This window comes from Lytechinus pictus, chromosome 18, assembly GCF_037042905.1.
Source record: "Lytechinus pictus isolate F3 Inbred chromosome 18, Lp3.0, whole genome shotgun sequence".
In the NCBI taxonomy this organism is placed as follows: Eukaryota; Metazoa; Echinodermata; class Echinoidea; order Temnopleuroida; family Toxopneustidae; genus Lytechinus; species Lytechinus pictus.
Window position 1 is genome coordinate 21,928,428 of NC_087262.1, and position 17,998 is coordinate 21,946,425.

The 17,998-nt window shown below is 36.4% G+C and overlaps 1 protein-coding gene across 2 annotated transcripts in view; it reads left to right on the forward strand.

Annotated features, from left to right (window-relative positions):
* LOC129282112 (E3 ubiquitin-protein ligase MIB2-like) overlaps positions 1-17,998 on the forward strand; it is a 35,089-nt gene that overhangs the window by 14,289 nt on the left and 2,802 nt on the right. For both annotated transcript variants that reach the window (XM_064113288.1, XM_064113289.1), the window contains exons 11-17: positions 946-1,097; positions 1,955-2,111; positions 2,584-2,738; positions 5,418-5,544; positions 7,721-7,942; positions 8,411-8,592; positions 17,286-17,548. In XM_064113288.1, coding sequence (XP_063969358.1) covers positions 946-1,097; positions 1,955-2,111; positions 2,584-2,738; positions 5,418-5,544; positions 7,721-7,942; positions 8,411-8,592; positions 17,286-17,548 — 1,258 coding nt within the window. The remainder of the gene's footprint in view (positions 1-945; positions 1,098-1,954; positions 2,112-2,583; positions 2,739-5,417; positions 5,545-7,720; positions 7,943-8,410; positions 8,593-17,285; positions 17,549-17,998) is intronic.

Consider the following 17,998-nt stretch of genomic DNA (forward strand, 5'->3'; position numbering starts at 1 on the left):
GTCCTCGCCGTGCAAAAATGAACGGCAATGTACACCCCACACGGTGCGCTGCGATGACTGCGCGGTATAAAAATGACCAATTTTGAACAGGTTTTGGGGGTGTTGTGCCAAGTAAAATCGGCTCTCACATGAAAACGGGCAAAAACGGGCAGCTAAATTTGGTATCGACTTAAAGCTTCGACATCTGGCAAAATGATGATGATAGAATTTAAACGGAAATCCACGGAAATCCAAACGTTTCTCATGTAAATGCTAAAAACATGGATTATCAGCCTATTTCGAGGAATAATTGTTCTATAAACCTCCTGAAATGTGTCTTTTTTCTAATTTGAACCATTTCACACGAAAAAAATAATATATCAGGATTATGTGGGTGCCATTTCAGATTCCTACATGAAAAACCTCCCGTGAAATTGCTTGTTTTTCAACTAAGTTGTCATATACGCGCCATTTCGCAAAATGTCACATTTTACGATTTGAGGTAGGAAATTAACAACCTTTATGCAAATTCCCGAATTAAATATTTTGCTGAAGTATTCTTCAAAGTGTTGTCTTTCAGCTGGGCATGACAAAAATTAAAAATCTGAAATTGCCCAAAATGACTTTTGGCGCACTTTTGTTTCGCCCCGGCCCACTGTGCGGCGCGGCCAGCGCAGCACTTAGGAGAGCATGCATGGACCTTATAGCTAGTCTCTTACACCTGGCTCTATACAAGGCAGCAAGCGTTACCCACACGCCCACAACATTAATCGATTTTTATGTTTACGCCACTTAGGGTATCAAATTATGGGATTTCCCTGTTCACGCCACTTAGGGTGGCTTTTCTCATGGGTTACGCCGTTTAGGGTGCATTTCTGAGGTTGTCGGACACGGGTGGGTAGCAGTCCATGTGGAGAGTAACCCCCCCCCCCCGGAAACAATTCCTTTCCTGTTGTTTATATTCAGATTAATCACGAGCCTATGCCTGGCGCTTCACCATTAGGATTCTTTGCAGGCCAAGGAGATGTAAACGCGGTGAAGTTCCTCATTGAGAGAGGAGCATTGATAGAGTCCAGTGACTTGAAAGGACATACCGCACTTTTCCATGCTACAATGGCGTAAGATGTCTTATGATCTCTCTCTTGATCTCTCCCCCTCTCTCTCTCTATATACACACACACACACATACACATATATGTATATATGGGGTGTCTGTGTATATGAGTATATATACACAATCACTCCAACACTCTACACACTTATATGTATATATATTGTGAACTAATTGGTAATAGAGAATAATGGCAGGCGTAGCTATTATTTTCTATTTCCATTATTTACTAACATATTTCAACACAAGCGTTGCCTTGGCTGTTGAATATGTGATTTATTATCATCCATTTGAAGCTCAACACAAAATGCACTAGTTTTTTACATTGCACATCAATTAAAAAAGTTCGATTTTTACCATCAGATATACCCGACTTGTCGGGAATTAGGGGACCCTTAATTTTCGCTAATGGTATGGTTACGCGATAGCCCGACCAGACACGATTACCTGAAATGATGGCACAAGCCAAATGGAATGTGTTGTGAGGCCTACATTACAGCTGTAAAGTTTGACTCAATTTAACTAAAAAGAGTGACAATGATCTTGTTTTATTTCAAGGTGCTTGAGGTATTTTAAGGTGCTTGAAGTATTCTAAGGTGCTTGAAGCCTTGAAGTATTTCAAGGTGCTTGAAGTCTTGAAGTAGTTTAAGGTGCTTGAAGTCTTGAAGTATTTTAAGGTGCTTGAAGTCTTGAAGTATTTCAATGTGCTTGAAGTCTTGAAGTATTTCAAGGTGCTTGAAGTCTTGAAGTATTTTAAGGTCACATGTGTTATACAAAATATCATACTGTAGATTGTAAATAATAATCACACTAACTTTAGGAAGTTCATCAGAATGATTTTCTCACTTTCTTACCAAATGAAAGGAACAATTTCGAAACAGTAGAGTACCTCCTACAGCAAGGAGCTGATGTACACGCTATTGACTGGGAAGGGATAACATGTCTCTCCGTGGCGTGTGCTAAGGGGTTCTTTCAATGTGCACACTTTCTATTGATGCATGGTGCAGACGTCAACCAGAAGGTGTGGAAATCTTGTCAACTTGACTATCCAATTCATTATCAGTAAATATATCTATACATTCAAACAAAATAAAATATTGTTATCAATAGAATGATGTGTCATGTGACTTATAAATTCTAAATATATTTATATTGGTCAATGATGTTTAAAGTAATTAATTTTTAATGAGTAAATGTGTTAATAAGCACTTTTTATGAAACTGGAAAAATTATGTTTCTTTCTTTCTAATAGCATTGCCTTGGTGTTTATGGCTAACCCTATATCACATTATGGTTGAAGCAATAGGCCCTACTATCATGATCATAATACAGTGTGATATTGGATTTGATCACTATGACGATAAGAAAAGTGAAATAAAGAAGACAATTTTTAACCAAAGAAGGGATTGAAACTCTGCAGGCAACATCACAGATGAAAAATGAATTTCTATTCCCCATTTTGCCATTTGTCTTACGATTCATCTTTGCAAAAGGGCGAGAATAATGTTACACCTGCACTCTTGACAATTCAAAGTGGATCAAGAACCATCGTAGACCTCATAATGGATAGGAAGGATGCTGATCTGAAAGCGGTCACAAGTGGTGGTGTATCAGTCATGCATGGTGCAGCAGCTGAAGACAATACTCAGTAGGTAGAATCAAGGACACTTGCTAAAGATGTTAATATGGATGGGGCTTGAGAGGGCTCTGCACCCAGCCCCCCCCCCCCCCTCCATCGAAAAAGGAAGAAATGGTTCCATGATTCCAGTTCCATTAATACTTTTCGTTCCCTCAGGTCGGATAAAACGAGCATATTAAAAATGCTCATTTTGACAACGACAAGCACATTGTGACCCCAACTTTGACACATAACTTTACTATATGATTTCATCTTCATGTTGTCTGTTCGCAGTTGATTCGAAATGTGTTTTGAAATAGTAATTTTAGAATTATCAGATTGTAAGATTTGTTCGCATTGTATCTTAATCAAGGCTTTTCCTACACACTAAGAAATCTCGGTGCAAATGGGGTGTACGATACGTGCGTACACCCCTTAATACCATCGAGGTGCAAGTTAGCTCTTATGCGAGAGTACGTGTCTGTTGTACACCCATGTATTCTTTGCGTCCTGCCCATTAGTCTCGTTGATAGACGTATGGTATAGATACAGTTGATTTGTGATCGAAGATTACCAGAAATAACAATGCACTTACGCCACACTTTACCGAAGTGAAATAATTTTTAAAATATTTAATATTTATGTGATGATAATTGTTTCAAAAACACATTTGATTACGTATACTTTTGGAGAAACAGTAAATATAGCTACTTGAATCACAACTATCAGCATAAGTTAAAAAAAGAAAAGTATCGGATCATACCGCTAAAGACCTCATCAGGTCTCAGCGCTTCTCGCTGGTATAGGGGGAAGAATCTTGACTGCAGATAAAACGAGATTAGTTCGAATCCCACCTAAAGTAACTAAAAATCGATACAGAAAGTGAATGGAACGGAAATCTAGACAATCTTTTTGTTATTTTAGGTGGGGGTACATTATGCACCCTAAGGGGTAGACGTGTACACCTTCTAAGGTGCAGATGGTCGCCCAAAATAGGGGTGCACACTGTACACCCCTTTTCGGGGTGTACAGTGTGCACCGCTAGGGGTACTCGTATAGGGACAAGCCTGTGCACCCCGAGACATGCTAGAGGTGTAAAATTGAACCCGTGTATGATAAACATTGGGCTACAGTGTATTTTACTATACTGTACATGTGTATCATTTTTTACCAATAGAACACTAGTAACTGTAATATTCACCTGACAGGTGATAATTTTTCCGGGGATTAGCCGCTGCAACCGATTTGGTATTCTTATGATTGCTAATAAAACGCATAGCTGAGGGTATTTTGTATTCTATCGTAACATGATAAAAATCTGGGTACATGTTTGCACTTCGTGAATAGATATAGAAATAGCTTTTTCCAGGTAAAACAGGTAGGCAGCAAGCTGCTCGCTTATTCTTTTGTCTCGCCTGAACGAAGTTCGGCAGATACCTAATGATCACTTTTCTTGTTGGTCTGTTAGTCCGTTGGTCTGTTACAAAAGTGTTCAAATTTTAATTCAACCAGCCGGTGACCGCTCGACAGCGTTCGATCCAACGAGTTCATTTTTTTTTTACCTAATTCGTTCGACAGCGACCGCTCGATTACGTCGGCGCCCGGTCGGCCACCACCCGGGCACCGAGTGTATTTAGGGCGGTGAGTGAAGAGTGAGCAGGCGCTGCTAGAATCTTGAGCGGCGATCGAGAAATGCCCCCAAAACCATTGGTGCCCGGCCGGCCGCCGCTCGGTACCCGGGCGAAATTGGCTAAAAACTCGCCGTCCGGGTTAAGAAATTCTACTTTGGGTCTTTGGTCATCGGCTACTCGTATCGGTCGCTGGTAGAAACAGTTTACCAAAGTTTCATTTGGGTAAATAATAATCTCGATATCTCATATAGAGCCATATTTTTAAAGTAACTAATTTAGCTTTAGGTGGTAACTATTTCTACCATCATGAAATGCGAATGTATATATTTATAGGGATTTGAGAAAGTATAGTGGAATTATTTATCCGAGGTTGGTCTGGCAATTACTATTCTTCCCGAGGGGCGAAGCCCCGAGGGAAATATAGTTATTTTGCCAGTTCAACCGAGGATTAATAATGCCCACTATGTTTTCGAAGGAAACGCCTGATACAGTATATTTGTTTTATATCCTACTTCTAATTATTTAGATAAGATAACCAAAATCTTTGCGCTGTGCCTGCACAGGGGCCCGTTGCACAAAGAGTTGCGTTTAAACGCAAGCCAAAAAATCAAACGCAAGTCCCAAATGCGCGCTATTGATTGGTTGAAAATCAAGTTGCGCATGATTTTTAGAGTTGCGATTGATTGCAACTCTTTCTGCAACGGGCCCCAGGCCGGTTACTTGCGTTGAAATCCTACCTACTTTTCCTCGAGCCACCGCGCTCAACTGAACGCGGATTAATGCCTGCGCCGACGCATCACGGGACTTGCCCGGGAGAGACAGCTCGCTGACCGGTGCGCCCGAGAGTTTGGCTAAATATCCAGTTTTCTGAAATAATGACGTCAGAAAATTGGTATAGCGAAAAACATATTGAGGTCTGACGTCACGCAACATCATAGTTGAAATATATTTGGTCACATGATGCTATTTGAACCAATCACTATACAGGATTTAATCAATGTAGGATATAATATTCGCTATCGATGCCCCTATCTGTTCTCATGATCCTAAATCATTCTACTTGTTTTTAATGTTTCAGTGCTATGAATAAAATCTTAAACAAGGTTCCAAGACTGGTAGACGCACGTGATGACACGGACAAGACTCCTTTATCCTCAGCTGCTATCAAGGGTTGCCAAAATGCTGCAGAACTGTTAATAAAAAAGGTATAAGAGTTAAATAGGACAATAATTTAAACTTAAGGATGTTCCACAGTTAAAACGAAATCCATGCCACTTTCACCAAATTTTATACAGAGTTACTTTCGCACCTAATTATTAATATGCAAAACTTAATTAATCTAGAGAAATACGCAATAAGAATAATTTTGCGTTTTCGAACCCCACAAGATCACAACATTGAGTGTAAACCTCTATTACTCAGTCAAAATCCATCTAAGTTTCACCTAGATCTGAATTATATACTTAAGATAAAGAATCCACTCATATTGCTATTCGTTTGATCTTTGAAGAGTACTAGCACCTTCAATTTTAAACATAAGGTGTGAAAGGCCACAAAAACTAATCTAAAAAATGAAATTTATATAACAAATTTAAGAAGTATAATAAATGCTGCACTTTACTTAAAAGCCATGTCATTTTCACAAAACTTTGCATGATTGTAGAGAAAGGTATACTCAAAAGGCTCGATCATTAAAAATCTGGGGTTCATGTGCTTGTTTTCAAAATATCAGCACTTTTGTTGGAGCAAATGTGCTTTTAAAAACACAAAAACGCGTCAAAATGCTTGTGTCTTCATAAGGGGAAATTCTACACCACTATCCCATTTAATCAAATTTGAGGTCATGTTCGTCATACATTTCAGCACTGCAGAGTAAAGTATTCTGAAAAGGTAGAGGCGTTTGAAAAAAATGGTCCACATATTATTTTCAGCAAACAGCTTCGTAAAATAACACATCAAGTTTTGCTGTTAGAGTGCAGATGCTTGGAAAAGAATCAGCTGATTACTCACCTGATAACTTATTGTGACGTACGTCAACGCGCATGTATTTCTCATTGAAGGTATTAAGTGATTTCAAATACAACGTAAGAGATTTTTTAATCATTTATTTATTTATTTATTTCTGATATTTTGACAGGATAGCCCATTCACCAATAAGTAGTGGTCTTCCATGGGGCCCTGAATAACAATAAACATACTTACAAAATGCATAACGTATGTACAGAATGTTACGGCATTAAAATTCACATTAGGATTTGAATGTAAAACGAAACATTAACAAACTTAGCAGCAAACAAAACGCAGACGGGCACTCGTTTGACGTATAATCAAATATCAATAAATCAAATTAACTAAGAACGACATCTTGAAAATACTGATAATATACACCAAATCATCAAGGTCATGCTAACACAAAATACGCACAACAGTGGATGTTCCGCAAGTTCTTCTCAAAATTCTCTTAAATGAAATGACAGAAGGAGCTGTTCTAATTGAATTATCAAGCTTATTCCATTCAAATATTGAAGATACAATTGGACTACACTTATAACAAACAATCAGTGCGAAACTTGGGCACGCGTAAATATCCACTGTCTCTCTGTCTGGTATGATGTTCATGTACATCATTTGGATTGGTTAAGTTTACCTGAAGGTAAGAAGGTGCTAAATTATGAACACATTTATATATCATCAAAACGCGACTGAGCTCAAATCGTTTGTCTAGTGTCATCCATTTAAGACTTGTGAACAAATCAGCCGACGGTGTGTCGTATGTCTTGTTCAATATTATTCTTGCAGCCCTCTTCTGAATTTTTTGCAGCTTAATTGTATGGGATTGAAATCTATTCGACCATACAGCAGAACAGTAATCAAATCTTGGCAACACTAAACTGTTATAAAGCAACTTTAAGGACTGCACAGGCAAAGAACTTTTCGCTCTCTTTATTATGCCGATACTTTTCTGAGTAAGTTTACATACATTTTCAATTTGTTTTGACCATTTCAGTTCTTCATCTATCAAAAGATTGAACTTCCTCTGATATTTCTGAAAGCGAATTTGAAAATTTTGACTCTAAAACCCGTTTATTAAAAGTCAGGAAACGCCCAAAACACCGTTTAAAATTTATAACAAAAGCAAAATGCCAAGAAAATTATTAGAATTAGTTAAATGCTGTCCAATGAAGCAGGACACGTGCAAGAGATCATAAATGGGACTCTTTTTACAAAAATTTATTTTTGTCTAAAAATTGCTCTTTTGAATTTTCAAAGGATAATAAACTTTATACAAATCAAATCGAACAATCAGATTTGACCCAAAAAAAATGTGTTTGCTTTACCTTATTTATGATAACTTCAATTTTGTGAATTCTCCACTGACAGGGACACTGCAATGTGAATGTAATTGAAGGAGAATTTGGAATCAATCCTCTCGGAGTAGCCATTGCCCATGGGAATCTCCATTTAGTTGAGGTCTTGGTAAAACACGGTACAAACCTCACCCTTCCAAATTTTCGTGGGAATACTACCCTGCAGATTGCTCTGAATTTTATCCGGAACACACAATCAGGACAAGATATGAAAGAAGAACCGTATATGGCCGAGGTACATCACATTTACTATCATGTTTGAACTAAACTGATAATAATTAGGTGAGGTAACATGGGATTAAAAAAAATAAATTTAGAGCTGAAGTCATGCAAGGGGTAAAAACAAATTTTCATTCTTGCAGCTGAAAACTTGGATAAGGAGAAATTATATGATATCTCCACGATAATATCATATACGCTTAGTACATTTTAATCGTTCTTTCGGCCATTTTGATTTAATTTTAGCATGTTGGTTATATATTAATTCTTTATAAATTAATCATACATGAAATGAAAATTCGTTGCAGCGCCTACATTTTGATTTATTTTTCAAAAAAATCTTATTGTCCATAATTTATATGGGGGCAAACCCTAAAAAATAATAACAGGGGGAGGGAGCACTGTGCCCCTAAATGCCATTGCTAGTACCCCATATATACGACCAATAATTTTGTTGATGCTTAGTCAAATGTATTGGTTTCAGATGAAGAAGAAATGGGGGCACCTTGGAATCAAGACAAACTCAGATGCTCTTCTAGCCTTTCTTGTTTCTCATGGTAGTGATCTGAACGCAACCAACAGCGCTGGAATCTCTATGAAAATCCAGCTTGACTTGGAACAAGATCCAATCCTGCAACCTCTACTTGATATACAAGCTCAAAGAGGGTAGCTACAAACATTGTTTTCCTATATGTAATTGAACATACCATAGGCTGAAACTGTATAACTCAAAGAATTGATCATGATAAGAGGGAGCATGATATTCTTGAATTTTCACGTTACAGAAAGAGGCATGTTCCGTGATTCATAAATTCATTACAATATATATATATATTTTTATATTAAGAAGTTATTTGAGGTACATCATTGTCACCATTTCTTACTTATATATATACTTAGATTGTATTTAAAATCTATGTAATTATTTAATTCATATATACTGAAGTATTTTTCTGTATATTATTACGATACTTTAAAATATATTCGTTATCATATGAATTAATATATAATAAATCACAGCTTTTAAAGACCTTATCATTAGCTATACAGAATACATATACGTCAGTATATGAATTAATAATGATTTCACAGCGTTTAAATACCTTATCCAAAGGAAATCTCGACAATTAATAAGCTATGAAATGCATTAAAGTTTCATGCATTTTCATCGCTTACCAGAAGATTATACACTTCAATTTAAATTCAATTTGTTTTATTTCATTTTCAAAAGAACAAAGTAAAGTGATCGAAAATAATTACAATGACATTTGCAAATGAGACTTATACAAACAATATAAATTGAAATATGTACAATACATGATCTTTTTCCATAAGTAAAACAAAACAAAGTATTATGTATCAGCAAATTATCATAAACATTATAAAGATTTACTTAAGAAATACTAAACTGAGGATTTGAAATAAGATTTATCGTGCTAATATCTTACAAGCCTGAATTATAGGTGCCAGGTAAAAATGGCAGAGGTAATAATTGCAGAGGTAAAAATGGCAGAGGTGAAAATGGCAGAGGTAAAAATGGCAGAGGTAACATTGGCAGAGGTAAAAATGGCAGAGGTAAAAATGGCAGAGGTAAAAATGGCAGAGGTAAAAATTGCAGAGGTAATAATGGCAGAGGTAAAAATGGGAGAGGTAAAAATTACAGCTCAAGGTAAAATATGGCCAGTCTTAAACCCCCATGCAATGAATTGTCAAAAAGCCCCGCATGTAAAATCCTGAAGATTTTCCCACATTTTAACATTGGTACAGATCCATTTAATATAATATAAACTTCTCATATTAACATTCAAATGTATTCATGGTATTGCCCCTGCTTATCTTCAAGAACTTGTCCAGATTCATAAACCCAAGCGTAATCTCCGTTCTGGCTCACAAAATCTTCTCTCTGTAATTACTGTCAAGACCAAATCATATGGGGATCGGGCTTTCCAGAAAGCTGCACCAGCACTATGGAATTCTCTACCACCGACATTAAGAAATATTACCCAGCTTGAGAAATTCAAAGTTCAATTAAAAACCCACCTCTTTCAGAATGTTTGATTTAGTCAATCGCGCATAGAGACCTGTAGGTGTTATGCGTTTTTAAGAAATGTACTATTATTATTATTATTATTTAAGAAAATGACGATATATGTCGAAAAATATTTCCGCTTGAGTGAGCACCACTTACTTTTGAAAAGTTAGTGAAAATGGGGTGCTGGTTTGTTAAAAAGCCGAGAAAAATAGTTTTTACTCCAAAATGAAAGGGGATTTGGTTAAGGGGGAAAATGACATAATAAATTATTTCAACTAAATGAAGTTTTTTTATGTCAGAAAAAGAATTACAACAAAAATAACAATTAGATAATAAACAATGTTTTTTCTTCTGTTTGAACAATAACAGAGATTTGTATCAAATCTATTCATTTTAGCATACCAAGCTAATTACCAGGAGGGTGCTGCTTATGGTGTACAAAATACCCAACAGTACTTTCGCCTTCAAGGGTTATGACCATCAAGGCGTTTATATCATATTGGATGCAGTGGTAAAGTTTCAGGGTCTTTTATGCAAAGAATCTGAACCAGACGGTCTCCCTCGATCGACACCAAATTGGTTTACCAGTCAAAACAAGATTATTATTGATTTTCATAATCAGTTACATATTCAGTGCCAAGCCTGGGAACGCATGCTTATTGTCATTCAATTATTTAAAAAGAATAGTACAGACGACATTAAAAATAAGGACATAATATTTAACCACAATCTTTCGTGATAATTTCAACGTCTAAGCTTTCCCCGCTATTGTTCTCTATGTTTTTCCCATCCCCCTAACCCTCTCTGTCTCTCCACCTCTCTTATGTCTACTCTTCCTCATTTTTGCATCGGTAAACCTGGCAAAACTTTAGATATAAAAAACCAGCCAGACAAAAAGGAATGTTATAAAATGATGAATGAGAAAAGTGCAGTTTCATTTTGCTCCTGATAAATTGAATGAAAAAATATCTGTCGTTTGATTTCTTTTTAAAAAGCGTTCACGGTACACCTCCAACGAATTCGTAAATATAGACGGGTCAATATATGGTTTGACCCGGAACAAATTGCAACAAATGATTTTTTAACTGTTTCTGGCAGTATTTGACCTCAGGAATAATATACTAAAAATCTACCAAAATCCGCATACGGGAAAGTAGTTATTTTTAAGATGGCGTCCAAGATGGCCGCCATTCACTAAAAATTGATATACTCAGTCATTATCCACCCTAGAATCCTACTTCAGTTCATATTCCATGGTCAAGTGGGTAAACGAAAACATTGATACAAGTTAGAGTGAATATTAGCACTCCAGTGTATCTGACAAATCCAAAATGGCTGCCTTAGGCTGAAAATCCATAATTCATCTATTACTTAATTAAGTGGCTTTAATTTGGTTTCTATGCAATGGTCCTAATGTTGAAGATGTTCATCGGGACAAGTTACAAGGACAGCCAGTGGTCTGTTGTGTCTAAAAATCCAAGATGGCTTCCAAAAATTGAGTTTAAAATGGCTGTTAATACTTAAAATGGACATAGCTTATATCTTATCCACCTGGGAGATATGATTTTGGTGTCTAGACCATGGTTTAAATGGTCAAATAATACATTGGGACAAGTTACAAGGACAGTCAGTGGTCCGGTATGTTAAAAAATCCAAGATAGCTTCCAAAAATGGAGAAAAAAATGCTGTTGATATTTACAAATGGACATAGTTCATGTAATATCCGTCAAGGGAATTATGATTTTGATGTCTATACCATGGTTTTAAAAGTCAGAAAATTAGTAACAAGGACAGTCAGTGGTCCATTGTGTCGAAAATCCAAGATTGCTTCCAAAAATTGTCTAAAATGACTGCTGTTACTTTAAAAATTGACATAGTTCATTTAAAATCCACCAAGGAGATGTAATTTATGTGTCCACACTATGGTTTAATGGTTAAAATGATACGTTTGGACTGGTTACATTGATATGCTGTCGTCCAGTTTGCATAAATATCCAAGAAGGTTTTCAAAAAAGGCATCTAAATCGACTCGTATCACTCATAATGGTCAGAGTTCTACGATATCTATCTGTAAGGAATAATGTTGGTGTCTACAATGCGGTACGAAGGGTCAAATAATACATTCGGACAGGTAACAAGGATGGTAAGTATTACATTTTGTTTAAAAAATCCTTGGTGGATTCTAAAATTTCATCAAAATGGGTGCTTTAACAACTCATAAAACAATTTGATAACTTATACCCATGCATTCAAGTGTAGGCACCAAGATTATTTCTCAAAGGTGGATATTGTTTGAACTATGTCCATTTTTGTCTCGCCTGCATAGCAGAGCGAGACTATAGGCGCCGCTTTTCCGACGGCGACGGCGGCGGCGACGGCGGCGGCGGCGGCGGCGTCAACATAAAATCTTAACCTAAGGTTAAGTTTTTGAAATGACATCATAACTTAGAAAGTATATGGACCTAGTTCATGAAACTTGGACATAAGGTTAATCAAGTATTACTGAACATCCTGCCTGAGTTTCAGGTCACATGACCAAGGTCAAAGGTCATTTAGGGTCAATGAACTTAGACCATGTTGGGAAAATTATTTTCAAAATCTTAACCGAAGGTTAAGTTTTTGAAATGACATCATAACTTAGAAAGTATATGGACCTAGTTCATGAAACTTGGGCATAAGGTTAATCAAGTATTAGTGAACATCCTGCTCGAGTTTCAGGTCACGTGACTAAGGTCAAAGGTCATTTAGGGTCAATGAACTTTGGTCAAGTTGGGGGTATTTGTTGAATTACTATCATAAGTTTGAAAATTTATGGATCTAGTCCATGAAACTTGGACATAAGGTTAATCAAGTATTAGTGAACATCCTGCCTGAGTTTCAGGTCACATGACCAAGGTCAAAGGTCATTTAGGGTCAATGAACTTTGGCCAAGTTCGGGGTATTTGTTGAATTACCATCATAACTTTGAAAATTTATGGATTTAGTTCATGAAACTTGGACATTAGGTTAATCAAGTACCACTGAATATCCTGTGTGAGTTTCAGGTCACATGACCTTGGTCAATGGTCATTTAAGGTCAATGAACTTTGGCCGTGTTGGGCGTATATGTTAAATTACCATCCTAACTCTGAAAGTTTATGGATCTAGTTCATAAAACTTGGACATAAGAGTAATAAAGTATCACTGAACATCCCCTGTGAGTTTCAGGTCACAAAACCAAGTCAAAGGTCAGTTAAGGTCAATAAAATTAGGCCATGTTGGGGTAATTGTTGAAGTGCCATCATAACTTTGAAAGTTTATGGATAGAATGAATGAAATGTGGACATGGGTGTAATTGACAAGTCTTAAGTCACCGTTCAAATGTCATCTATGGTCAATGAACGTGGTATTATATCATTATATGAATGGTGTTTTTGTGAATGATTATTTTATAGTAGTTTTCAAAGTTAGCACTGCTGCTATGTTAAATTGCGTAATGCAGGCGAGACTGCCAGAGGCGTTCCACTTGTTAAGTAATAGCAGTCACATTTTTTGAAGTCAACTTAGATTTTAAGGCAAGATGGATAACTGCATATCATGGTAACCAGTCACAAAATATTTTTTTACCCTTGAAATCCTAGTGTAGACACCAAAATAATATCCCTAAGTAACAACAGTCATTTAAAACCCCAATTTTTAAAGCCATCTTCAATTTTTGGACATACCTGGCACCTGACTGTCCTTTCAACTTAACCCAAAATATTACTTGACCCTTTAAACTCTAGTGTATGCACCAACATCATACCTCCAAGGTATATTTCTAATAAACGATGTATACCTTTAAGTAAAAACAGTCAATTTACACCCCATTATTTTGAAGTCACCTTGGAATTTTTTAACATGCAGACAACTGTCTGGTCATGTAACTTACCCTAGTATATTACTTGACCCTTTAAACCATGGTTTAGACACCAAACTCATATTCCCTAGACAGATATTGAACAAACTATGTCCTTTTATAAGTAACATCAGACATTTTTTACTCCTTTTTGGAAGCCATCTTGGAATTTTTGACATACTAGACCACTGACTGTCATTGTAACTTTTCCTAATATATCATTTGACCCTTGAAATCATATTTTAGACACCAAAATCATATCTCACAGGCGGATATAAAATGAGCTATGCCACTTTTAATTATAAGCAGCCATTTTAGAATCATTTTTAAAGCCATATTGGATATTTGGTCATACCAGACCACTGAATTTCCTTAAAACTTGTCCTAATGTAATATTTTGACCCTTGAAACCAGTGGTATAGACACCAAATCGCATCTCCAAGGCCGATATGAAATAAACTATGTCCGCTTTAAGTAACAGCAGTCAATTTAGAATCAATTTTTGGAAGCCAACATAGATTTTTTGAAATACCAGGCCACTGACTGTCCTTGTAACTTGCCCTAATGTATTAATTGACACTTGAAACCAGTGGCTTAGACACCATAATAATCTCCCAGGCCGATATGAAATGAGCTATGTCCGCTTTGAGTATCAGCAGCCTATTTTAAATATCAATTTTTGGAAGCCGAAGCCATCTTCGATTTTTGGACATACCAGACCCTGTAGTAACTTATCCTAATATATTATTTGACCCTTGAAACCAGTGGTTTAGACATCAAAATCATATCTCCCGGGCCAAAATGAAATGAACTATGTCCGCTTTAAGTTTTAGCAGCCATTTCAGAAATAATTTTTTTGAATCCATCGCGGACATTTGCACATACCAGACCACTGACTTTCCTTGTAACATGCCCAAATGTATTATTTGACCCATTTAACCATGGTATAGACACAAAAATCATATTTCTGGATATTAAGCAAACAATTTTAGACTCCATTTTTGGAAGCCATCTTGGATTTTTTAACACACTGGACCACTGACTGTCCTTGTCATTCTTATTTGACCATTGAAAACATGGTCTAGACACTAAAATCATTATGTCCCAGGTGGATATGAATTAAGTATGTCCATTTTAATTATCAACAGCCATTTGAAGCTCCATTTTTGGAAGCCATCTTGGATTTTTGGACACCAACTTGGATTCTTGGACCCACCAGACCACTGGCTGTCCTTGTTACTTGTTCCAATGTACTTCACCCTTAAAACCATTGAATAAAAACCAAATTAAAGCCACTTAGATGAATTGTGGATTTTCAGCCTACGGCAGCCATTTTGGGCGCCATTTTGGATTTGCCAGGTACAGTGGAGGGCTTATAATTCACTCTAGCCTGTATCAACAATTTTTTACCCCCTAGACCATGGAATATGTCGAAATAGGATTCTATGGTGGATAATGAGTCAGTTGTATCAATTTTCAGTGAATGGCGGCCATCTTGGACGCCATCTTAAAAATAACCACTTTCCCGTATGCGGATTTTGGTAGATTTTAAGTATGTTATTCCGGAGGTCAAATAGTACAAAAAGCTGTTGAAAATCATTTGTTGCAATTTGTTCCGGGTAAGGGTATTTTTAGTTGTATATTGACCCGTCTAATAGCATTGTTAGGCCGATGAAGACATAATGATGATTAAATGCCTAACCGTGACATGCACTTCTTATTTAATGTATGTACATGCGGGGGCTTTTTGACAATTCATTGCATGGGGGTTTAAGACTGGCCATATTTTACCTAGAGCTGTCATTTTTACCTCTCCCATTATAACCCCTGCCATTTTAACTCTGCCAGTATTACCTCTGCCATTATTACCTCTGCCATTTTTACCTCTGCCATTTTTACCTCTGCCATTATTACCTCTGCCATTTTTACCTCTGCCATTTTTACCTCTGCCATTTTTACTTCTGCCATTTTCACCTCTGCCATTTTTACCTCTGCCTTTTTTACCTCTGCCAATATTTCCTCTGCCATTATTACCTCTGCCATTTTTTTCCTCTGCCATTTTTACCTCCGCCATTTTTACCTCCGCCATTTTTACCTCTGCCATTTTTACCTCTGTCATTTTTACCTCTGCCATTATTACCTCTGCTTTTTTTACCTCTGCCATTTTTACACCAAGCCGAATTATATGACGTCATCTTATTATGAACGGAGGTGTGATTATATGCCTTTATGATTAGAAAAATGTAATTGATTATTGTCTTCCTTGACTACAAATTCGAATAATCTGCATAAAATAAAATACCTGAAAAATTTGTAATATATATATGGACCTTGCCTCCATTGGCAGAATCCTTATAGGCCACATAGTTTGCGATTTTTTTATCTGGCTATTTCTGCGCCAAATGTGCTACAAACAAAATAATGTTGACGAAAAGTATCGTCTAACTCGAGCCTGTAGTTTTCACCAATTAGAGCAGGAATGACTTCCAATTTCATTTTTCTGTGTAGATAGTTTTTAAAACTTTGAATTAATAACTTTGCAAGGAATATGGTCGGACTTTTCTGAGTAAAAGCGGTTAAAATCACGACTTTGTTCGTTTGAGACTAGATTTCAGCCTGATTGCAAACGCGATAGATCCCATTTTTAGGCTCGCGAATTTGTGTTATTAAAGTAACGAACTATAAGCAGTGAAAATGCACCACAGTATTTAAATTTGGTTGTTTTTTCTTCCAATTTGCACTCTAAATTCCAAGGATTTGAAATAAATCAAGATCGGCTGTCAATATTGACCAGCCGAATTTTGAATTTATTTTAAATCTTAAGGATTAACTTTTAAATCTCAAAAGATTTAGATTCAAATCTTTTAGATTTATATTTAAATCAACAAGGTTTCAATCTAAATCTAATATTCGGCTGGTCACTATGCACAGCCGATGTGGATTTATTTCATAAACCCTTCGAATTTAGAGTGTGGTATTTAAAGGATTTCAAGAAATGATATATCATAGTTGAAAGCCTTTTTCAATATACTAGCAAAATAAACGAAGTGTATAGCTAGGAATATAATTTACATTGCGGAAATCATATATTGTTATAGTTATCCTTCTTATAGGCCTAAAAAAATATTAATTTTGAAGTTCCAATCTCTAAACATATAATCATATTCCAATTTCACACATCGAGTCCAAGCAATCCATTTTCCCAGTTCTTATATCGAACTCCATTAAGCGTATAGAAAGAATGTATATCGTTGAGACAGCGAATTAGCTGGCGTCATCAAACTAACTCACAGTTTTGAGTTAGTCCCTGTTCTCGTATGATTTTCTTTGGTCAGCAAATCGTTGTCCGCTGCTAGTGATCTAAAGCTTCCATTCCTTTCTTCTTTAGATATGAACATACCGCTCTACGATCTTTGTTGATCTTTGTTTGCAATCTCATTACGCATGCAGGAAAGACATTGCAAGACAGCAGACAGCAGCTAACCGCCCTCTTCGTAACCTGCCTAAGAAAAACAAAGACACCGGAAGTGATGCCAACCCTGTGTCATCTTTTTTGAAGGAGAGTGCTGCAGCTAGACCAGCCGTAAAGAAATCCAGTTCTGGAACAATGGGAGCCTCAGTGAAGTTGACAGGGGATTCGGCGCGCCCTGGGACGGGAAGAGTCCCGGAAAAGAAGGTGGCAGCGGTTTCTAGCAGTCAGCAGAATTCCACAGGTGGTGATTCAGATATAGCTTAAAACAGGAAGAACCATGCTACCATGGTGATATAGATGTAAAATATTCCCTGGACTCTGTAATATGAACATGATCTATAACAGACTGAAATCCCCTCAAGATTGTTATCAGCAAATCAAATTAATGACTCGATTTTAGTAGCTTATAACAATAGCTTATAACTCGTCATTGAAAGCTTCATGGAACGGGACATCTGTCTCAATATCAAGTCAAAATTGTTTTTCAATGGGTTATCTTCATTATCGAAAGTAAAATCTAAAATATCATTTTGATTGAATATGTAAAGCAGAGTAAATGGGATGTATGACAACAAAATGCGCTGTTATTCTAATTATAACAATTAATTAATTCATTTCTAATTCAATTCTAATTAATTCATTTCATATTTGAATGTCTTTCAGACTTTCATGCATAATATTATGACTCCAT